Below are 24,732 nucleotides of genomic sequence, written 5' to 3'. Positions count from 1 at the left end.
TGCCAAGTCTGCGGTTCTGTAACTGGATACTATTGGAGAAATTGGGCTACTTTTACACTGTTGCCACGGGTTGTTTGTGTAGTGCATGCACGGGTTAAAGTGGTTTTCTTTTACCCACCGGAAAGTCAGTTTTATCAGGGAACTACCCCCGAACGCGATTTGGCAAATTTTGGGTTAGTTTTGATTAGCAATTGGGCTGGTTTGTTTGTGCAGACCTGGCAACCCTGGCTGTTGTACCCCTGAAGATACACTTTTTGCATATTTTGTCTGAACAAGGGGAAAGGAAATAATAGTGCCTAGTTTTATGTAGCACAATTGGGGATAAAAGGTACATTTTCTTTCACAAGAAAAAAAAGAACAAATACGCATGAGAATGGAACAGATGGATTAATGTCCAAGCCTTACCTCATAACTGTGCGCAGTAGGGTAGATCGTGCCTCATTGTGGAACGTGATCACTATGGTGGTTGATGGCAGGTCGGGGTCATAGTGCAGTGTTGTACACCTGGGAGAGACAGGAGGGAGTCAAAATAATGAGACTCTGTGGTACTAATTAAGCATCAAGTTTAACGTGTGGCAAAACATTTGCTAATTTTACACATACTTAATTATCAAATTTAAAGGAGGTCAAGGCAGCCCTTAAGCATATGGCGAACAACAGAAACTGCTGAGATGCGTAAAGCAACTGTTTTTAAGGTGGTTTAGTAACCAGTGAGCATTTAAGAATAGACAATATAAAACAGGGGCCATGGTCAAGAGAGATGTTGCCTGTGTTAACAGGCCAACAGCACCCCATTGTGTGGAGGAAGAGGGAGCATGTGGTTAGAATGGTAAGGACAGCAGGCAGAACCCAGAGGAGCAGGAGCATCAATAATGGAGGATCTGATTAAAAATAAATAGCATTTTCGCTTCACCCCAACAGCAGGAGGAGTGGGCCAGCAAAAAGCACTTTGTTTTGAGGATGAACATTCTGACTTGCGGTAAACACCAACCATTACCCTGCAGACTTTAGGTTTTGGTTGTAAAAAGTGTCAAGAAAAAAACTAAAGATCAAAATGACCAGCTAAGTATATATAGGCCTAACGCATATGGCCAGATTTACTAACAGCTTACTCCAGCGCAAAAGCTCTTTTGGCGTTAAAAAAATACTGTCAGGGACACACAGTGAAAAAAATTGCACTGAAAAGGCGTGGACAGGATTATTTTTGCGGCTGAACTTATTGCATATGCATAGGAGTTTCCCTTTCAGATGCAAAATTTATGGGAGGAGAGTATTTAAATGAATCATGCAAGGTGATTTACTAAGGTTTACGCTAGTCAATTTACTGGTATTTACACCATTATTTAACGCCCAAAAAAGCATGTCTTTTGGTTTGATTTATGACTGAGAACTTTTTAAATGAAGATTTCTTTAATCTCCTTATGAAAAAATTAATGGCAAAATCATTTCCAGAACCTGGAAACCTGGAACCCGGAATCATTTCTGTCTGGAAAGCCTGCTATTGAAAATGACTGAAATTGACTGTTTAGCAGAGCGTAATTTAGGCTTTTTTATATTCTTTTCACTCTAATGCGATCATTTAAATATTGAGTCAAACTGTGAAATAGAACGTGATATAGATTTCACCATTCATTAGACAAAAAATGGTTTAATCAGAGCATCAGTGTTCTGTTGGAGCAACACATACTGTGAAGTGCAGATGTATTTACATTTAATGTCAAAACTTTTGGGGGTTAAACAGTCATGATAAATTTGCTTTGGTATAAGGTACATATATATCCTGCTTTTGCTTATTCATTCATCAATACAGTAAGATGAGCCTGAAACACACTTTATGAGCTAAGGGCTGCGTTCACAGCTTTATATGCTGTTTGAAGCCAGCCTGGGAGCGGGATCCATCGCTCAATGCAGCTATAGCCCAAGGTCTTTTGAGATAGGGGGATGCTTTAAACAGCAAAACACAGAACATCATTAGGGTTTCTGTCAGAAAACAACATCTGGGAGAGGGGAAGCATTTTGCTGTGTACTTGATATTTCGTTAAAATGATGGATGTGTCCCTGAGAAAATTGGGAACTGGGAATTTGGTCTTAGCGTTTCTCATTATGATATATACAGCTCGTTCTCCTTAAGATTGCTACTGCTGGACAAAATCACAACATATGGCCACACCAATGAAAATAGTGCATATGACAAATAGGAAAAGACAGGAAAAGCTAATTAAATAAGCTGCTCTAGTGAGTAATTGCTCTGCATGCTTTGCATATGCTTTATTGTTTGATATACGAAGAACAATGATAGGAACCGACGAGGAAGTTTATTACGAAAATATGTATTCATGTCTCAGATGCTCTGTGGAGATGCAAACGTCCTTCAGGTGCTCCTTTTGTTATACACACAATAGGATGTCTAAGAGCTCTAGGGAACTGAGTGACACTGCTCCAACCTTGGCGAGTGAGAAAGGCCCAGGAGGCAATATGCTTTTCATTAAGCTTGAGCTACAATGAGAAATAAACAGTATCAAAATATCCAAAAAGAATGCCTTCTTGATAAGGCAGTGCAGACCTAACATGAAGCAAGAGGGAAAACTGGAGATACTGTATCATGGTTCTTCAAGTAATGAGCATGAGATCATCAGTTTAAAGAGTCTGTGCTTGATTTGGAAGGATGCTAGTGTGAGGACACTGTCCTTGGTGTCTAATTGGCTACTGCTGATGATCTGAGGCACTTCCTCTCAGGCCTGCCACATGCACATGCCCATCATTACTGAGCAGTGGGAGCAGATACAGAGGGGTTGACTCTAATTAGAGGAAAAAATTACACTACTCTAATATGAAGCCTAAAATGTAAGTCATAAAAGCATCAAAGAAATATGGTCAATTATGTTTCTGGAAGGCAGAAAATAAACACTGCAACTGTTTCATTACATATATCAGAATGTCAGTGTCCTGTCATGTGAGTACATTTTCAGTGACTCAGTGACAAGCCAGATGACATTCACCTGAATAAATTACATCTATTTAATTTTTCATGACAGCGTCCTTGCAATGTTAAAAATGTCTGGGGTGCTCAGTATAATGGTTTCCTATCATTGCAGAGATCTATCGATTGCAGTTGCTAACACTGTATTGATTTACAAATTCATAGTTTCACCATTGCATGTAGGCTATTTGAATGTCATTATACAGCAGCCATAACTCACAATACAACTGAATTACAGTAACATTTCACTCATAAATGGCTATAAAAGGGTCCAGTCCTGCATTCATCAAGAAATGAAGGTAGATTTACAACATTAAATGTCGAATCTCTGCCAAATGTGGACATCTAGGAAAATTGCTTTGTTAGAATGAAACAAGTTTACAAAATGTAGACAGTCATATATTCAAATGTATTCATCTCACTCAATGACTCACTTATAAAGACAGTCAACTAGTATTATTCTTGAAAGAATCAAGGTTTTGAATAAATCGGTTAAATAAATGATTCAATAACTTACAAAGACAGTCACTTGATTCGGAATTGAAAGACAAGTGTTTTGAACAAATCAACTGAATTAATGATTCAGTTACTCACTTATAAAGACCAGCACTTAATCAGCAGAAAGAGTCACTGCCACTAAAGCCTTGTTCACACTGTCAGTCCAAATCCGATTATATGTGTATCAGATTGAAATCTAATCTACATGATTGACTGTCCAGACTGTGTATTGCAACTGATCAGACCTGATTTGTGTGTTCCGTGACTCTCTTTCGTTTTGCGGAATATTGATATGAAGTTGGTTTCCACAGCAATGGCGTTAAGTTGGTAGGACTAAACCAAAAACCACATGGAGGGGTTTGCATTGTTGTCTTAGAATATGACAATGTGTAGCTGCAGTGCTGGAAAACTAATAAAGCAGCGACAGAAACTAGGGGTGCACGATTCAGAAAATGTCACGATTTGATTCGATATCGATTTTTAGGCTCAAGATTCGATTCAAAATCGATTTTCGATTCAAAAACGATTCTCGATTCAAAAAAACGATTCACAGTATGTAAATGTTAGGGGTGGGAATCTTTAGTCACCTCACGATCCGATCCAATTCCAGAATGATTCTTTATCTGATTTTTCTTCATCTTTACTTTACTGTTGTTTTTTACTATGACATCATAGACTGCGGGAGATCTATTAAGCTGCATTCACGCACGGATCTCTTTTGAAATATAAGAAGTAAAGTGGTTTGTCCTGTCCGTTTAATCCCTTAAGACATAACTGGCTGTGTTTACGTTAATTTTGCACAAGTATATTAAACCACTTACACGGAGTCGCACAGCCGCATGCGCGAGCAGTCTACACAAACAAAGCGCGCGTGTCAGCATTTGAAATTGAAAGCAGCCTTCTGTTAGTCAGGTTCATATTTTAAATATACAAGTCCACTGCATTCCAAAACACATAAATGATGACTTCGTAGAGCATTTGTAAGGAAAATACCAAAAGGCGAGACAGCACGCTTCAAGTGTAACGTAACATCAAACAAAGCGCGCGTCTCTCACAGCGCATCCTGTGCAATGAAGCCTGTGAATGTCCTTGTAATTTGCTTCAACCTTTCTGAACTTATGAAAGATTATTTTAAGGAAAGTTTGATTGGTGTATGTATGTGTGTGAGGAATTGGAAGAAAGCAGATTACGGGTGTTTCTAAAGCAAACTCAGCGTCATCGCATATCTGGTTAAAAACTAAGCTCAGAATCGATTCTGAAATTCTCAGAATCGATCCAGAATCGTTGGAGAGAGAATCGCGATGCATCGATGGATCGATTTTTTCTCCCACCCCTAACAGAAACGGAGGCTGGCATGAGCGGCTTCATTCCGTGCAGTGAACGAAGTGAAGACATCTAATCACTGGACCACAGAGATGTCTCCATTATATTATAATTTTCTGTATGACCTGCACATTGACACCAACACAATGCAATCTTGTTTCTGCAACGACGTCTGATGTGTTTACGTTTTACGTGGCGTGAGAAAGTGCACATTTAAGCTGCATGAATTCCGAGTGGTCGAGTGGTCAGAAATGAGATTGGAATAGGATTTAAAAACCACATATGAATGTAGCTTTAAACGGATTTGTAAAAATCAGATTTCATGTGATTTTTTGCTGTTCACAATTGCTAAATATGATCGGATTCCAATCGGATATGCACAAAAATCGGATTTGGACAGAAAGTCTGAACAAGGCTTAAGTTCGGGTGCTGTTGGACTGTTATCAGCACTCTATTTGGCCAGTCATTTGAGGATTCAAGGCCTGAAACTAACTGTTGTATAAAATGTAACAATGTAAAATTGGAAATCCTGATAATATCCTGCTTTCTGCAAGAAGGTGCAGAGTATTCAGTAAAAACGTGAGTGTCTTTCAAAGAAATTCATCAAGTCAGACTGCTGTGTTTTAGTAATCTTAAAAACTACAGGCCATTTTTGCCATGGTTATTTTCCACCCCATCCCTGCTGTTTAAATCACGGTGACTCGGAAGCCTCTTTTTGAATTGAATAAATGGCAGCTTTGATGAACAACATTTGCAAAGCTCCTGGTGCCTGAGCTTATCTGTTATTAGCCCTTGAGACACGAAAGTCCTTCTGAATTGAGGTTCATGCTAATTTCCTCTGCTGGTGGCTCTTTTCTCTGAAGCAAAATGAGGTTCAGGCACCAGGCTAAGTGAAAGGACCAGGGTCTTGCCACAGATGGCTGTCAGAGTTTCATTCTGCATTTGACTGAATGCTCTTCCAGTTCAGCATTTTGCCTTCCCCATACTGATAGGACTAAGCTCGTCTGAAGACACCTGAAGGAATGTGTAAACTGATAGAAAATGTTCAGTGTGGATGGTCCATGTAAGGTTGCTTAATGTACTCTAATCTGATCATGCAGTATGAGAAAATGCACCAAGATTCAATAGAAGCTTGTTAAAAGTGAAAATCTAAATCCTGCAAGGTTCTATTTATTGACTAAATATAGTCAACAAAAACCTTGCGTCAATACTGGCGTCCAAAGCCACAGTCAAACAGTGGCTCCTGCTAGAACGGTAGAATTATCCTTTGTTTGTCCAATTTCAGCTAAAGTTAATTAAGAGGTAAAGTTGGCACTTTGATTGCATTTCTCTGGAAATTTCAATATTGCGCTACTGGTCAACAACGGAATGAACAATGAGTGTGGTGTTCCTACTGTAATTACAAAGGCATTTGAGTCATGTAAGAGGAAGGAAGAAACGAGGGCTACATAGAAAATAGTTGACACCATGAAAGAGAGAGAGAGTATCGCATTAGAGCACTGGGCCTGCATAATGAGCCGCCTCCTCACCTTTTATCTGAGATTCTCTCTACTGTCTCCCAGCCCCTGCAAGAATTATTTTATAGAGAATTATATTGCACTGCTATAGAGGTCCCAACAGCTCTCTATATGATTTCCTATAAACCTGACATATACCTGCATATTTTTGGAGACTGTGCAACTGAGAATAACCCATGGTTAGGTTTTAGTTGACAAGGCACATTCATCAATAATTTTATCTGATGAAAAAACAGTGGGTCTGTGGTCCACCTTATAAAATATGTCTGCAATTTTCAGAAAACTCAGCGTATGATGTTTTCTAAACTCCAATGAAGTTCTTTTAGTTATTTGTTATTGTTACAAGCTGTAACTTAACTGTAATCAATATAAAGCCTAGTCTGCTACTAAAATAATACATAAATAAATAATACATAATAATAAAAATTGGAATATGCATATTTTAATTTTAATCTAATAAAAAAGAGATTCAAACTAAGAACTTGCATTTATTTTGCAGAAAGGCATAAAAAATCTACAGATTTAATCTGGGCTTATGCTAGTTACTTAAGAACAAAAACTTAAATGACTCCTTATTTTCCTATTTATGAACCCAAGCAATGATGTTGAGCATGTTATGATGAAAGTTCTTGTTTATTCAAGGAATGCAAATAAAAGATTATTCGGTTATAATAAAAGACTTTGACCCTGTTTAGACCTGGATTTAACTGATCTCTCATACACGAGGTAGTCAGAAACGCATGTGACAGTATTATGTCTGTAGTGTAAATATTTGTATGTCCTGATGTGTCTGGGACAACAGTGAAAGACAATACATGAAAATTCTTGTGAATCCCTGTAAGCATTACATTTCCAGTGAGCTTAAAAAATTCAAGTATATTTGGAAGCAACAGTGTGTTGGATTTTTCTTTTTCAACATGACAACTTCCTCTCAATGAGTATGAACACAATTGGTAACATGAGAAAATCTGTCACAGCTGATCACTTACGATCTGATTACCCAAGATGGATGTTTATACCAGGTGTAAACAGGGTAAACATGAAAAGAATCCAGAAATAGCTGAAAAATGAACTATGGCACTCTGTCTGACTGAAGTGACATGCACTAATGAGTGAGCGACCTCCCGCAGTGCTGCAGAGGGTGAAAATGTACTGTGGCCAAGAGCGGTCCCATTTCATGTGCTACAAATACCATGAGGTCATGTTGCCACCAAGAGCTGCCAAATATCACAAACAGCTGTCTCATTAAGAAGCTTATATGTGACCCTGGATCACAAAACCAGTCACAAGTAGCAGGGGTATATTTGTGGCAATAGCCAACAATACATTTTATGGGTCAAAATTATTGATTTTTCTTTTATGCCAAAAATCATTTGGGTTTAAGTAAAGATCATGTTCCATGAAGATATTTTGTAAATTTCCTAACTAGGGATGTTAACGATTAATTGACGATAATACATTTAATCGATAAAACTTATCGATCATCGATTAAGCAGGTTCATGCGCGTGCGTGCTGCTCAACTGCAAAACATGTATAGCGAGCACGCCGGAGTTATGTTTGGGACCATTTTACACCTTCATCATGACTATAAGTTTACGTGTGCATTCGCAGCCTTTTGTTTTGTGCAAATGTAAGTTGTAATGTCGTGTTTATTTTGTGTAGGCCTATCTATATCTGATTTATCTCATATAGGATGCATTTGGTTAAGAATTAATGTAGTAAAGCTTACGGTGATCCTCTTCAGTTTCAGCACGTGCAGCTCAAACGGCAATGCACGACTAATAATGACTATTGGACTGTCATATTACATAACATTATAAAGAGAACAATATTGTAATAAAATATTGTGAATTATTTGGGTTTAGTTGCCATAGTCACGTTGCTCCAGAAATAGCGCGTCTACAACATGAGTCATTCTGAATGGCACGTAACTTAGTTCAAGTTCACTTGTGCATTCACTTCATTTTGTATAGATCTGATTAATCTCATATAGGATGCGTTTCTTTGAGTTAAATAACGCGCTAGCAAAGTTAGCTCCAGTTAGCTCCAGTTTAACGGTATTCATTCAGCGCGCAGCTCAAACAGCAATGCACGGTTAATAATAACTATGACTAGGACTGTCATATTACATAACATGAGAACACTGTTTTATTAAATCGTTGTGAATTCATTGGGTTTAGTTGCCATTTTCAGTGCGTTGTTCCAGGAAGAGCACGTCCACAACAGTCACATATTCCAAGCACGCATCTGAGGCGTTGGTGACACTTTTCATTAGTCTTTATATTTGATTATTAAATAATTAATTTAATTAAATGATCAATCACATTGAAACATTTTACAATCCTACTAGCCCTTTATTTAGATTAAAAACCATTCTCATTCATTTGGTGAGGAACATAGCGTTTTGTGCAGTATTTGCACATCCTGTCATGCTGTTGGCCATATGCCACTGCAGCAAACTCATAATGCAGTGTTACGGCTAACGACTAATCGATTAATTGATCGTTAATTTAAACGACGATCGATCATGGGAATTTGTTAAAATTGACATCCCTATTCCTAACGTAAATATATAAAACATTTATTTTTGTTGGTGAATGCAGCACAATCGCGAACATAAATGGACAACTTTAAAGGAGATTTTCTCAATGTTTCGATTTTTTTGCACCCTCAGATTTTTAAATAGTTGTATCTTGGCCAAATATTGTTCTATCCTAACAAACCATACATCAATGGAAAGCTGGTATATAATCTGATTAAATCATCAAATAATCGAGAAATTTTTTTTTTATTTTGAACTGTAATAATATTTCACAATATTACTATTTTTACTTAGCCTGGGTGCCAGCCCGAACCCCGCCCACAACATTTTTTGGTCGGGAAGTTCGGTCTGGCCTTGATCCGTTGAGGAGTAATTATGCTCGGCTCCCAGAAGGCCGAGCCAATCAAATTGCCAGGGCGGGCTTTAATCGATGATGGACAGATGATCTGCGGTTACGACATCACCCACGTCACCAAAGAGCGCTTGATTTGAATTAGTTTACAACAAAGACGACTGCAGCTGGAGAACTGAGATTTCACGAGTTCACACAAATAAGTCAGATAGAATAAATGCGTATATGACGTGCTGTCCGAGGAGAGGGCTGTGGGCTCGGTAGCCATACTCCCCCCGTATTCCTGGTTGTGAGAGAACAAGTCAAGACAAGAGTGAGGATTCGGGGTGGTGGAGGGATGCTGAAAAACTGTCAAGGAGTGTTAGGTAAGTTGACAGAGTGAATATGCTTCCTCATGCTGATATAGGGTAACGTTAGACATGGTATTGTTTGATGACAAGTTGATATTGGATTGAACTCCCGAACTTTGTTTATGAAACATCATGTGTAGATTCCGCCATCACGTCTGTTATAGAAGATATCCACAGCGCATTCATTTTAAAAGAGGAACAGAGAGCCGCGACATTTTGTTGGTTGAAAACATGAATGAAAAACATGCGTCATTTAACCCTCAGAGAGTCTTCGTTTAGCAGTCACACTCAGTGCCTTCCCGGTCAGAAGTGACCGGACACCTAAAAATGAAACTTCCTCCATCCCAGTAAAAACCAATGCAATTTATTTTTGTTCTATAATATTTATTCTTTTTAATTTAGTATTTTGAGACAATTTGATTGAACTTATTAATATTTATGCAATATTTATAGTCCATTTTTTGCCATTGGAAATAATGTTTTTTTTTTAAATTATTATTATTTTTTTTTTTTTTTTTTCTATGCGGTATTTTCGGTTAAAATAGAGACTAGGCTTTCAGAAAAAAAATAAAAATAAAAAAAATAAATCAATTTATTAAACATAAAATTAAATAAATCATGTTATTGCATGGGTTTACCACTAGATGCCTGTAATAGCTCTAAATGGAGATGCTTGTGAATTCTAGTTGTTTTTGGACCAAATTACTTACTTTTAAGATGTGGATTGATTGTATTTTTTTAGAAATTCTCAAATAATACTTTTTGCCAAGGTCTATAACATTTTATTAATTATTATTTTAATATTTTTTATAATTATTATATTAATTATATATATATATATTAATTATAATTATTAATTATGTTATGTTTTTCACTCTTGATGTTTTAGAGTTTCACCCCTTCATTGCTGAGCACTTTTTTTCTGCATCGTGGCCGATTTGTAGCGAATTTTTGTGTTTTTGTCAATTTCCCATTCATTTCCTATGGGGGTCATTTTTGACCGAAGACCATGAGTGTGACTATTTTTTTTACGACCACTTAGCATGCTCGGATCATGACCTCAATTTTTTTCTGTGTTCACATACCTAATGCCAGAAAAGTCACCAAGTTTCGTAACATTCCAATGAAGCTGTGATTTTTAAAAATTCAAAACAGATTTTTTGTAATCTGAATTTATTGGTGTGTATGTGTATAAAAGTGTGTTTCTATGTGTGTGTGTGTGGGTGGGTGTGAATTTTTTGCACTCTTGATGTTGTAGAGTGTCACCCCTTTACTGCGGTGTACTTTTTTTTTGAATCGTGGCCGATTTGTAGATTGTACAGACAAAAATTCAGAGAATTTTTGTGTTTTTGTAAATTTCCCATTCATTTCCTATGGGTCGGTCATTTTTGACCGAAGGCACTGAGTGTGACTATTTTTTTTACGACCACTTAGCATGCTCGGATCATGACCTCAATTTTTTTTTGCATTCACATACCTAATGCCATAAAAGTCACCAAGTATCATAACCTTCCGATGAAGCTGTGATTTTTTAAAATTCAAAACAGAAAATTTTTCGGTCAGAAGTGACCGAAGACTCTCTGAGGGTTAATCCGTTGCTCTGATTGGTTGTAGGTCTATCCAACTGAGTGCAGTTTTTTTTTTTTTTCTGGTTCGGTTGAGACACGCCCCATAATCAAAGCGCTATGGAGCAGTATCAGACTCACATTCTGACTAGAATATGAGTATGACGAAGTCAGGCTAATTTTTACTATAATTTTGATCAAATAAATTCAGCCTGTGTGAGCATAACACCGTGTCCTAACCAGATGCAAAGCGATAAGATTACAGCGACAAATCATTTGTCTGTTTACACCAGACCATACGCGACTATGGGATGGCATAAAAATCACAGCCAATCAGAAGAGCGGGCTCTCTCTGCAAGCTTGCGGCACTCGCAACTAAATGGTTTAGTACATCAAATTCATGAATATTACACCATTTTAACATTATTAAAAATACATACTGAGTTACTGAAACCATTGTTGTCATAGAGTACGGCTATAAAAGACACACAAAATGATATTCAAACTCACACAGACGCTTTTAACATTAAATAAAGCACATTAACAGTACCTGAGATTATCATACTTTGTTGTTCCAGCCGCGACGTCGCAGAAATAGAAACCGTTTCTAAAATAGAATCATCGCGTGTCACCGTCGCGGCTGGTTAGGACAAAAACTCTGATTAACATGGAAAAGATACCTTTTGTCGCGTGTCGCGGTGCTTGTAGTTAGGACATGGTGTTAGAGACTTCTTTCAAAAACATTACAAATCTTACCCACCCCAACTGTAGTGTAAATGCATCTAGTATAGCATACTGACCTTAAAGAACCTGAGAACCACTACCCAGCCATGAACCACAAATCTTCACTTTTTTATCTTAGTACACCTTTCATCTCTTTCTAAAAGTTTTCAAGAACTCACAGATGCACCTTCATTAATTTAATATGAACCGTGTGGGTATTATATATAGATCACACACACGCACACACACACACACACACACACACACACACACACACACACACACATGGCTTACCTGTAATGCCGGGTGTCTCTAAGTGCTCTGTTGCTGGGGATTCTCTCGCTCTCTCTTTGATTGAAGGCATACAGACTGTAGGGGTCCTGGCCTGGCTTCCATTTGTGAGCATTGAGGTAGCTTTTCTCTTCAAACTCTTCCAGCAGGTCATCCCACTCAGCATCTGAAATCTACAACATAATGGAAACACAGCAGTCAGATTTATTGCAATCATTTAGTCTATCCATTTTTCACTGTCTGTTGTCTTGTTCCACAGAAATACTGGAAGTCAAAGACACTTCAGTTGCATAAGTTAAAGGCACACTATGCAGTTTCCGTTTTTCTCAAACAGCGACCCCTAGAGTCGCTGTGGAGTACTTGTATTTAACATTACTGTCGTAAATACCACTCACGCAGAGCCGTCTCTGCACTCTTCCGACCGCACTTTCTTTGTTTTCTTTGTCGACTCTACCATGATTCACGTCTGAAATGCTTGCTAGTGTCTTCCATAGAGGCTGCTTCATATGTTGTTGATGTATGTGACGTCGCTCCATAAAGCAAGTCGTGATTCTCGCGAGATTTGTCGGGGTGCCACCTCTCAAACTTGCATTGCTGGTTTTGCCAGCAGCGTCAGCAGCAAATCTTGCATAGTGTGCCTTTAACCCTACAGGTCTGACCAAACAAAAAGCCTAGCATCTCAGAGTTTCAAATCTAAACAAAAACAAACAAACGAATGAATGAATAAATAAATAACAATACACTGCAAAATCCAACACTTTAAAATGAGCATGTTCAGTTAGTGAAAAGAAACGTTCAATAAACTATTTATAAGAGTGGGGAAAGTAAATAAGGTGGCTGTAGGCAATATTCCCAATTATCATAAGAAAGTCATTAATATTTCAGTGTTCTGCAGCATCATCACACCAAAACCCTTGACATATAAAGCACATGGCAAGCAGTAGTCTCATATTTTGAGGGTTGAACACACTACGTCTTGGAATCCATGAGGCCATATCAATCATAATTTAATAAACGTCCACATTCTGCACCGACAGCAGTATAAGAGTTTCCATGTTTTCTCACTTATTATTTCCTTGAGGTTTTTTTGCTGATGTTAGACCATTAAGGGGGCTGGAGGCTGTTGGTTATGTTTGGGGCAAGTGATTACCCATGCCAGCAGGTTGCTAGTTTCTCCCCAGATGCCAGTATCAATGCTGACTGATGATGATGCTTCCTTCTCTCCTGTGTTTTCAAATGCAGCTACTACCCTCCATGGAAATAATTTCAACTAGCATTTGTATTTGTGTAGAGATTCTGCTTAAAATAATAGAGAGGGTTGTTACTATGAAAACACACATCATAAATCAATAACCCATGATCATGACCGGTGCAGTTTCAGAGGTATTGCAAATTAGGACTTAGGGGGTACAGAGAGTTTTTTTTTTTTTAAGCATGGATTTTCTCAAAATATAGGCTAAGCCTTAGTGAAACTTGTGTACAGACATATATATATTACAAAAAGTAATCTGTAAAATAAAAAATATCTGAAAGCACAAACCAGTTCTCACTTGGAATAATATCAAGAAACTTTATAGTCACTTTTTTACAAGTTACAAGAGAGTTAAGAATTCACCAGTGAGCTCACATGCCTTTTCACAGTATTGCGTGTGTGGTGGGAATGTCATGGCCCGCTGCTTTACAACAGCCAAAACAGCATCTTTACAGCCAGTAATGGAGGTAGGTAATTGCACATGTCTGTTTCTTTAGACTGCTTAGCATGATAATGGCTGGGCTTTTAATTCAGCTCACCATTTCAGTTTCCCATTCGTATTGGAATCTGATATATTGGCGATTTTTTTTCTCTCAAAACTGTTGGTTTCTGTCTGTCTTAAAGTCAGGCTGATATTAAAATGCAGAGACGCATTTTGATAATACAAATAATATGTAAATGCTCTAATTAGGAACATGCAAAACAGCATATTTTTCAAATCAATTCAGGAATAATTAGCGTGCCTGAATAAAAACCTGTCCTGGAGCACCCCCAGCACTGCACATTTTGTCTACGTTCACACCATCAGTCCAAATCCAATTGGAATCTGATTGAAAATTATTGATGTCCACACTGTGTATCGCAACTGTTCAGGTTCGATTTGTGTTTCCATGCAGCTCTTTCGTTTCGGAATACCTGAATTGGTTTCTATGGCAATGATGTTGCGTTGGTAGGAATACGCCAAAAACATCAACAACTGCAACATGGAGGGGTTTACAAAAGAGATGTTGTCTTATTTAAATTTTACAACATGACAATGTCTAGCTGCCGCGCTGGTCTGTCTACTGCGTCTTCTGAGGCAGCGGCAGAACCGCGGGAGGCTGGTATGCACAGCTTTTTTCTGCGCTGTCGTCTCCATCGGTTTGCAAACATGTCTCCATTATATTGACATTTTCTGCTTGTCCGGCACTTTGCAACAACACAGCTTGTTTCGGCAGCGAGCGACTTTCAGAATTTTTCCTATAACAACGTCTGACGTTACGTTTTAAGTGGGGTGAGAAAGTCACATAAACCACGCGAAATCCGATCAGATCACATTTGTAAAAATCGCATTTCATGTGATTTTTTGCCGTTCACACTAGCTAAATCTGATTGGATGTACAAAAATCAGATTTGGAATGACAGTGCGAATGTAGCCTTTGTATAGTATGTCTCCTTTATCTAACACACCTGATTCAACTCATCAGCTCATTAGTAGAGACTGCAAGATCTGAAGTGGGTGTGTCCGATAAGGCCTGAGACACTTTGATGATTTTCAAATCTTAATCAATTTTAAAACTGAAACAGAAGGGCAGTTTCAACCCCATTATAATCCTCTGAATGCACACACTAGAAGATTCATCCGGAAAGCGAGACCACACACCTGTCGATTGTAGTAACATTTTCACCAGGGTTCTCAAATCTCACACATTGGCCGTGAGACACACGCAATTCAACAAGTTCACACGCTCACACGCCACACCGTGTATTTCTCACGCTGAAAAGGCAATGCCAACCAAGTTGTCCTGCAAGCTTTATATATAACGTTGTATACGAGGCGCAGGCACACAAAGTGAAGTTTCCTGCCGCCAGCACGTATCTCCGCCAGATTGCGTTCGTTACTAGGCAACATAGATGTGCGAACACACGGAAGTTGACGGAACATTCTCGGCCACCGTATGTTCGTTACTAGGTAACCAACAACATCGCGCGAATACACGTCGTATTGGAGAAGGTAAGTTGGAAGAAAGCTCGTCTAACATTTTAGGCTATATAGCCCATCGTATACATTATTATTGATGCAGTCAAAAACTCTACAACTGCTTTGCAACCAGGCCAGAAGCTTTGGCTCAGTTTGGCTAGCTTACGTTATCTGAAACTAAGGGTAATGTTAGTGGGTATGGGAAGGAATGAAGATGTATTTCTTCATTTTATTTTAAATTATATATTATACTGTATTAAGAGTCTTTCTAGTTACATTAAGGAGCCACAGTGCTTCAAGTGGGAGCCCCCTACCCCTGTTATCAAGGCATCAAAATGTGCAACAAACACTTACAACACAAAACACATTTAATAAGCTGGAGTGTGTACTCTTGCGTACACAAACACACACACCTTAATACTCTAATATGTCATTTGTTCACAATGTCCCACCACACTAGGGGTGTAACGGTACGTGTATTCGTACCGGACCGTTTCAGTACAGGGCTTTCGGTACGGTGCACGTGTGTACCGAATGACTGAATGCAATATTTTGTGTGCGGAACATAGGTACATTTTCGTGTTTCCACACGAACATATTAAGTGACGGAAGTCTCCGCGTGCAGCGCAAATCCCGCCCTGCAGCTGATTCTAAAGTATTACCAGAGAATGTCTAATAGGAAGAGAATTGGCACTCTCTGCTTACTTCCGGTTTCTGGACTGGCTGCAGTAACACGTCTCTGTCCATGCGGGGGCGCTCGCAGGCGAGTGCAGAATGAATGGAGGTCTATGGCGAAATACCCCTCAAAATCCACTTTTCTCAGGGTATAATTTTTTGTCTAGTAATTTGAATGTTGTATTCGAAAGGAGATGCAAAGAAATTACACATTGCTGGGTGTTAGATTTTTTAGAGTCACTTATTTGCTTTAAAAAGTCTTTTAAAATGTCAATGACGTCATACACATCGTACGACCAGACATACAGCTTTACGGCAATCCTTCAGTCACTTTGGTGCTTTCGCGCTCTGCACTATCTTTTCACTTGAGGCATCGACAACACAGCTGACACAGGTAAATACACGTGCTAGAAGAGTTTTTGTTTTGTTTGTTTCTGGTCCCGCTTCGGATGCCACGATGCCATCAAGCGGTATCTCTGGTCGTAATCAGTCCTTCACTGACCAATCAGCGTTCATTAGCAGAATGCTAGCGTGTTATGGGCAACAACAACTCAACCTGTAAGAAATCGAAAGGACATAAGTACTCGTTCATTCAACTTTCGACCTATAACCCATGTTGAACTTGCAAAACCTACAATAAAATCTGAGATTTCTCAACGGCAATCGGGTGAAAGATACACATTTAGCCGTATAGCCCCATAGACTCCCATTCAGTCTGCACTCGCCCGCGATCACCTCCAGTGGAATTCTAATGGAACTGCAACCAAGATCTATACAATGGGGCTAATAGGGAGTGCCAAGGCTCTCCGTAGACGGGCTCTGGTATTACCCGTGGTCACTGTAACCTAAACCAATGAAATCGACTGCAGGGCAAAAAATAAATAAAAAAAATCACACACTGTACAACAACATACACGGCACGCTTTAGCCCAGCCTCTCGCTAGCTAGCGTCATGGCCAATGCAGACAAGCCCATAGACCGAAAATATGGCGATCGGGTTTCATTCTCACGCAGCTTTCATGAGCGGGGCTTTTCCGCTCCGTGTGCGCCGCCGCACTCTCCGTTCCGCGTTTAGTGTGTGTGTGTGTGTCGGCGCGCTGCGCTCTCTGCTCAATGTTCAATGTTCAATGTTCGACTCCGTGTTTGCGCTGCGCCTTCTGCTCTGTCGTTAACGGCCCAAACACTCCAATCATGTACCGATCAGGCACTGGAAAAGCAAAGTCCACTCAAATAAGGTGAAATTTCTCAGTAGTAGACTTCTGTTTGCTGAGCTGGTATAGTCATGCTGGGCAACAATGGTAAAATGACCTGCTCTGATCACATGCTAATAATAGCTTTGTAGGGCTATATTTTATTTTGATAATTAGTAAAAAAAGAAAAAGAAAAAAAAATCTTAAATTGATTATGTTGATTGATTATTGAAAAATAATAATACATTGATATATCTATGTTTAATATTATTTTAATATAGGGCTATTTTCTGTTCCTTTTTTCCCCCGGTGTTTCATTTAATTAGGTGATTCTAAGTTTAATTATTGATGATTACAAGCTTGGAGGAAATGCAATTAATTACAGCAAATTGTGCAATTAATTAGTTCATTTTTTTTAATCGATTCCCAGCCTTAATTTTTAAATATGAGCAAGCCTACAAGCTGGGATTGGTAATGCTGCACTGTAATCACAGTTATTTATTTATATTTTTCATTATATTTTATTATGTGATATTGGTTTGAGACTGACAGTATTTTATTTAGTGGAGAACTTTGCAGCAGTATTTTATTTCTTATTCTTTTTTTATTTTATATATATTTTATTATATTTTATTAAAAAGTTTTTAAAAAAGTGTAAACAAATTGTTAAAAAAAGTTTATAGTAATAAACAACCTGCAGTTTAATGTTTGCATTTCTTTCCCTTACTGTACCGAAAATAAACCGAACCGTGACTTTAAAACCGAGGTACGTACCGTGATTTTTGCGTACCGTTACACCCCTACACCAACACCACACAATAAATCATTATACCATTTCGACTAGACACATTCAAAATGCAAAAAGATTTGTTTTTCCAAACTGTTTGGTGCAGTTTGTTATATTTTTGTAATTTTTGTATATTTGTAATTTTGAAATATAACATTAAAGAGTATATTTGATGTGATGAATTGCTCTGTCATTTATCAGATTTACCAATTGTTATAATTTCAATTTGTGCTGGTTAATTATGAACAATGGTTAAAATTGGGGGGTGGGGATGGCCAGGGGCGGGGCTCCATTAGGGCTCCTCCCCTAACCACATGTGATCTCACTCCAAGCTTTTGATAAAACTTGAGAACCCTGTTTTCACAGTGAGAAGAAATCTCACAAAGACTCGCAAGATCAAACGTGACTTGAGAAGAAAAACAGATGGACGACGATCAAAGTCGTCAGCTGGTTCTCCTGGCGTGAGTTTTTGGAAGAAAAATGTAGTCAGAGGCAGCCCGATCATGAGTCCTAATTATGAAACATGTTTGATATGTACGTGATTTGGGATTGTGCGGGCACCGACGCAATCCGGAGCAGTAAAATAATCGTAATGACAACAATTGAACTTTTGGACAAAAAGTCGTTTGCAACAAGCATCGAATCGGGCCACGGATCACTTGAGGGTACAAATTGGGCTCAAAATCGGGCTTAAAATCTTCAAGTGTGGCCAGCCTAGGGAAGCCATACAAAATGTGCAGTGCTGGGAATGATTCAGGACAGGTTTGAAAACAGCTGGGCTGTGTCCAAAATCTCATACTCTCTTGAGTAGGTACTTATTTTTAATAAGTAATTACTTCACAACCACTAAAAAAAGTATGTTCTATATAGTAGAAACATGTCTGAATGTAATCCAGACGTACCACATTCACCATGCTGTCATTATCACGTGACCTTATCAGCGTCAGTTGCGTCGCGTCACCACCATTCACAAAATCCTCTCCTGTGGCCTCATGGGATAGTAAAGTGTCCATCGTATGCATACTTCAGAATCTTACCCGGAAGAAGTGGGCCATCCGAGTACTTTTTACCTACTCTTTTATGAATACTGTGAATTCGGACATACTTCTTTTGTCACATACTGTTTTTCGTCTACTATATAGTAGGGAAGTACATGATCTCAGATGCAGCCTTGGTGTAGGCAGTCAGCACTGTGATTGATAGAGTGATATAAATATCTTTAAACTTTATCGCACAAAACAAATCTTTTAAAGTAGGCAATTTAAAGTTTCACACTACTTTTTAAAAAAAGGATGAATTTAAAAGTACTGCCACAAAAAACAAACAAAACAAACACGGTAAACCCTTTTTGGGGGGCAAACTAGGCAACCTCAGCAGTGGACGAATCAACTATACAATCCTTAGTTCTTTATTAAAGATTCCAGATTCAATTGCTATTTATTTTCAGATATCATAATTAACACTAAAATAAAAAAATATGTGCATGCAAACATTTAAACTACACAAGAGATAAACAATTCACGTGCACTCCGACCTGCCGCTTGCTACAGCGATCTGTCATGCCACATTTCATGAGAAAATCAACAAAATTTGATAGCTTATTGTTAATGTTTAAAGCTAGTTATTGTTATCTTCGAGCTAAAGTTTAAATGACAAAAGGTGAGAGCGCAAGTAAAAATGTAACATTGATGTTATTCTAGACACTTTAGGATTAGGGCACAATGACACGCAGCAAAATGAACTCTTATAATGATTGAGCATACTCAGTGATAGAAACAGAATCTAATTAGCGCATGAAAAAAAAAGATGACAGGTTCTGAATCAATGTGTCAAATTTCCTATCTGCTTAACAATTGTATTCGCCTTCAAAAGGCAGCGTTTGCGCCCCCACCCCCATGCTCCCCGCTGAAATTATTAGCTCCTTGATGCTCCACAGTCACTGATCAGGGCATTTGAGCTGTGCCACGTTTGGGGCTCAGTGTTCCCCCAGCTCCCACAGAGCTCAGCCTTCTAATGAGAGGAGGAGGACAGACTGAGGAAGTGGTAATTGGATACTCCCTGTCCTGTCGTCTGTACTCTGTATGTGTGGTTGTGTGGATCCTTTTTATAGAGCATTCTACACCACCAAAGCCTCTGCCCTCTTGCAATGCACAAAACCACACATAAGAACTCTCCTAAGGCTTCTTTTGAATTCCTGCTCCTTTTTTAAGGGCCTCAGCACACTCTCAGCAGGTACAGAAGTCATGCATGACTGTAAAACTGGTCTGCGGTATACACTGCATTAAAATGATTCATTCTGATGTTCTGTCAGAATTCATGTGCAAGCAAATGATGAGTCCATCAAACTCCATCTGTCCGGTCTAACACCTCAACACCAGTGACACGAAGCCACTGTGAATATACCACACAACAACACTGTCTACAAGTGTAATCTGTATTGTGGGACATATCTGCCATGAATCACGGTAATAGCAGATGTCATGGGTGATATCTCGGTCCTCCCTTACCATTATAAAGATAATGCATCACTCTGCTGATGGGGGAGTATCTGCCCATCGAATCTGAGTGAGATGTCACCACCATTTGATGAATGGTTTGAACACACCGGCCACCGTGACACACACCGCATTCACCTCAACAGCCGCTGTACCAACCCTGTATTTCATATTCCTCCTCGCCAATAACAGCTATTTCAGGTTCGGCCTTCCCTGTCAGGGTTATTACAGAAAATAGATATTGAAGCAAACCGCAAATGGAAACATGTTGTTCAACACAGAATACTAAAGTAGACATTTCTCTCCCAGCGCACACTTGTATTTAAAAACAGAGTGTCTGAAAAATCTATCACGCTGCGGTTTTCGAGGCCACATTAACTGTTTACTTGTTTTTAGTTCTACATACTCGTTTCACACAAGGGCGTACAATCCCATAAAAACTTGAGAATAAAAAAGTCAAATCCATCACTACTCAAGCATTCACCAGCTAAGAATTGTTCTGTTTCTTCTGAAATGAATCCAGTCATTATACCATAAAAAGTCAATCATTGTCTCCATACAGATGTAAGGAGCATGTGCTAACTGTTTTCATATTTCCGTTCCTACAGAGTGTTGTTCAGTGTTGTGATATATTGCACCATATATCATGTTTCATACTCCATTACCCTCAGTGATACTTTATTGTCATATACCAGCCGCTGTTTCAGTGAAAAACTGACTTGCAAGATGTAAAAGAATTTGCTGCAGATTTATGCATCCTACAGCAACAACAGCAACTAGGCTAGACCTTTTTATTAATGCAACAGATATGAGCATAATCTCACTTTATACTGTTTGTGAATATCATTGACCTTCTGTTCCCATTACTTTCTATCTTAGTCGGGACAGATATATTGAACAAAATAGTGGAATTATTGATTGCCTCCTAAAATCCACTACGTATTCAGAACAAGAGAACTATCAATTGCTTATTCACGATCTCACACACATACAAAATTGACTGTTTTTTTATACAGTATACAGAGTTCATCTTAATAAGAAACATAATCTTGAATAAGTCTTATTGGGAATTAAACATGAAGTATGAGACGAAATTTTGCTCTTTGATGCATCAGTTTTGTCTCAGATGTTTCTCCTTCAGTGCCTTAGGATGAATAAAATGGATTCAAATCAGACAGCTGTTTGCAATAAAAAAAAAAAAGAATATAGATAAAATGAATGTGGATGGCATATAGCTCACATAATTTGATTTTGTAAGGAATTTGAGTTCAAGTATCAGACTGGTATCTTTTTTGAAAACCGTTTGAGACTCCTTTAAATCTTCAGAATAGAAGAACGACATGTGAGATCACTATTTGTCAAAAGAAAATAGTACACTTATGAAATAAAGCCTAATGAAACTCATTGCTGCATGTCTATGAGAAACAAATGACAGCAGATATCCGTTTTGTGGTAGCCTAGGCTATTGTCTTTCCTGTGGGGAGTCAGAAAGTGTCTGAACACAGTTTCTAGAGCAAATGTCATGGGTACAAATGGTATTGGTTCATTTATAGCCTTAATTACGAACTATTTAAATATTTACTTTCCACTCAGTAATCTAGATTGAATATCTGCTTCCTCATGTACGCACTTATATTAAAGCTGTCCCCATGCGTCCATCATTCTGACTGATAGGAATTCATGTGTGAATAGGAAAGGAGAAAAAAAATGCTATTATAGAATGAATGTGTCAACAAACAAAATGTGAAAAGGTTATCGTAAGCATTTCGTCTCCCAAGGGAAAAATAGGTAATAGCAATAGGCTAAATTTCTCCTATTTCAGAAAAGGATTTATGAAATTTAACGTTAACAGTTAACTTACTCACCAATGCAATACAAAAGATTCTACACATTGGACAGTTTTGTTCTTTAGCCTATTATAGGCTCAGACCTATATATAAAAAGTGACACACCTATACATATATTCTCTCAGAGAAACAATAGATTAAAGAGTTACTGACAAATCTTAAAAATCTAAAAATTGCATCACTCACCTCTTTTACTTTCGGTTGCTCGTTTCTTTGGTCAGGTAATATTTTCCGGCTATTCAGCAATATGAAATAGAGTAAAGCGGCTATCCAAAACAGCGCTGCGAGAGCTAAAGTCAGCTTTCGAGAAAGCCTCTTCATTTTCAAACGGCCGTTAACGATTCATTTCAGTTTGAAAACCATTCGCGCGCTCCTCTCTCAGCGAACGAAAGGCGAATTGTGTCCGCGCGCTGCGCTCGCGCACTTGCCCGTAGTGCCTAATATCCAGGAATGAGGTTGTTTCTCTCGTGCGCAGCGCGCTGACTTGCTGAGACTGTGAGTGACGCTGGACGCTGTCCAGGGCGATTAAAATCATCCTGTGTAGCCACCGAGGTACTGACAAAATGTATATGAGTTTAGCACCACCTACCGCGGAACGGAGCTTTCACGGACCTGCCTGTTCCTGATGCGCTTCTTATATTGACTCGCTCTGAATTTGTCTCCGTTTGCGAAATGGGCTTACAATAAGCAGGGGTCCCACTGCAATGGAAAGCCTGAACATATCAGAAGATTTTATCATTAGCGATTTCTAGTGCTGGAAAAGCCATGCAAATGCATAAAAACTTAAATGGAAATCATGAAAACCTATAGCCTAGGCCTAGTCTTAAACATGAATGGCAGGAAAATTAATGGAAATTCATTCCCACTTCAGACAGGAAAGGTCTGTTTGATTACAGGCTACATGAAAAGCTACTAACAGTTTGTTTGGGTTTTAAGAGTCTTTAGGAATCACCTAATCTGAATTAAAGGAATATGAAATATTGTGTTATATAAGAATAACCACAAAAATAAACCAGCATTGAAATCCTAATTTACAGAAGTATCAACAAACAGAGCAGAACAGATCATTTTGCTTTTGAGTACATACATAGTTTACTTGCTACAAAGTGCCTCAAAGAAAATGTATTTGATGCCCCTAAACTGTATAGCTTGTGAACATTTAATTTACACGTGTACATTTTCCCTTGACTCCCGGATGTTGCATAGTGACAGTCAATCAGATTGGAACAAACGATTTCATCTGGCTCTTGACATTTTTTTTAGCACAACGTGCATCAGACAGCCAGTATAGCACACAGACTGTGGGCGGTCAGTGGACGTGCCGTCTGAGGCTGAGATTAAGTTGATCCATCACCATTTTATCCTTGAAACAGGGCTCTTAACCTCAGGAGGACTATCCCTGCTGCACTGTTAAACAGAGAGGACAAAAGTGAGGCTAAATGACAAATTATTAATCAAGGACAAGGATGTAAATCAATTAAATCATCAGCTATATTGAAATATTAAGCTTCTGGGACACAAGTATTTCCCACATATACAGACCCTTTCCAAAAAATTTGAATATCATGGAAAAGTTTATTTATTTCCATAATTCCATTCAAAACGTTAAACTTCCATAGATTATAGATTCAGGGCCCACAACTTAAACAATTTCAAGTATTTAGTTGTTTATTTGTTTTGGGCTTCCAGCTCATAAAACCCACGAAAACAGGATTACCAAAAATTAGAATATTACATGAAATCACACAGTAATTACACAGTGATACCATGGTCATTGAACCAGGTTTTGGTTATTTTGGCAGTGTGGGCAGGTGCAAATCCTGCTGGAAAATGAAGTCAGCATCTCCATAAAGCTTGTCTGCTGAAGGAAGCATGAAGTGCTCTGGAAATGTCCTGGTAGACGGCTGCGTTGAGTGGACAGCACAGTGGACCAACACCAGCCGATGACATGGCTCCCCAAACCAACACAGACTGTGGAAACTTCACACTGGACTTCAAGCATTTTGGATTGTGTGCCTCTCCATTCTTCCTCCAGACTCCGGGACCTTGGTTTCCAAATGAGATGCAAAATTTGCTCTCATCAGAAAAGAGGACTTTGGTCCACTGTGCTTTATTAAATCCAGAGTCAACGCAGCCGTCTACTAGGACATTTTCAGAGCACTTCATGCTTCCTTAATTTTCTAGCAGGATTTGCACCTGCCCACACTGCCAAAAGAACCAAAACCTGGTTCAATGACCATGGTATCACTGTGTAATTACTGTGTGATTTCATGTAATATTCTAATTTTTGGAAATCCTGTTTTCGTGGGTTTTATTGGCTGGAAGCCCAAATTATGTACAAATAAACAACTAAATACTTGAAATCGTTTAAGTTGTGGGCCCTG

General features: G+C 38.6%; 1 protein-coding gene across 1 annotated transcript in view; it reads right to left on the bottom strand.

Moving 5' to 3' along the window:
* Nucleotides 1–22,989, bottom strand: part of galnt14 (UDP-N-acetyl-alpha-D-galactosamine:polypeptide N-acetylgalactosaminyltransferase 14 (GalNAc-T14)) — a 48,890-nt gene extending 25,901 nt beyond the window's left edge. The window contains exons 1-3 of the mRNA XM_084090622.1: nucleotides 22,535–22,989; nucleotides 12,146–12,315; nucleotides 406–504 (exon numbers count right to left, since the gene is read on the bottom strand). Of these exons, the coding sequence (XP_083946748.1) occupies nucleotides 406–504; nucleotides 12,146–12,315; nucleotides 22,535–22,669 (404 nt within the window). The 5' untranslated portion in view covers nucleotides 22,670–22,989. The remainder of the gene's footprint in view (nucleotides 1–405; nucleotides 505–12,145; nucleotides 12,316–22,534) is intronic.
* Between the last annotated feature and the right edge of the window lie 1,743 nt (nucleotides 22,990–24,732).

The sequence above is a fragment of the Abramis brama genome, assembly GCF_963993115.1.
Source record: "Abramis brama genome assembly, chromosome: 18".
NCBI classification, from domain to species: domain Eukaryota; kingdom Metazoa; phylum Chordata; class Actinopteri; order Cypriniformes; family Leuciscidae; genus Abramis; species Abramis brama.
Note: the sequence above shows the minus strand (reverse complement) of the source record. Positions and strands in the feature narration are given on the sequence as shown.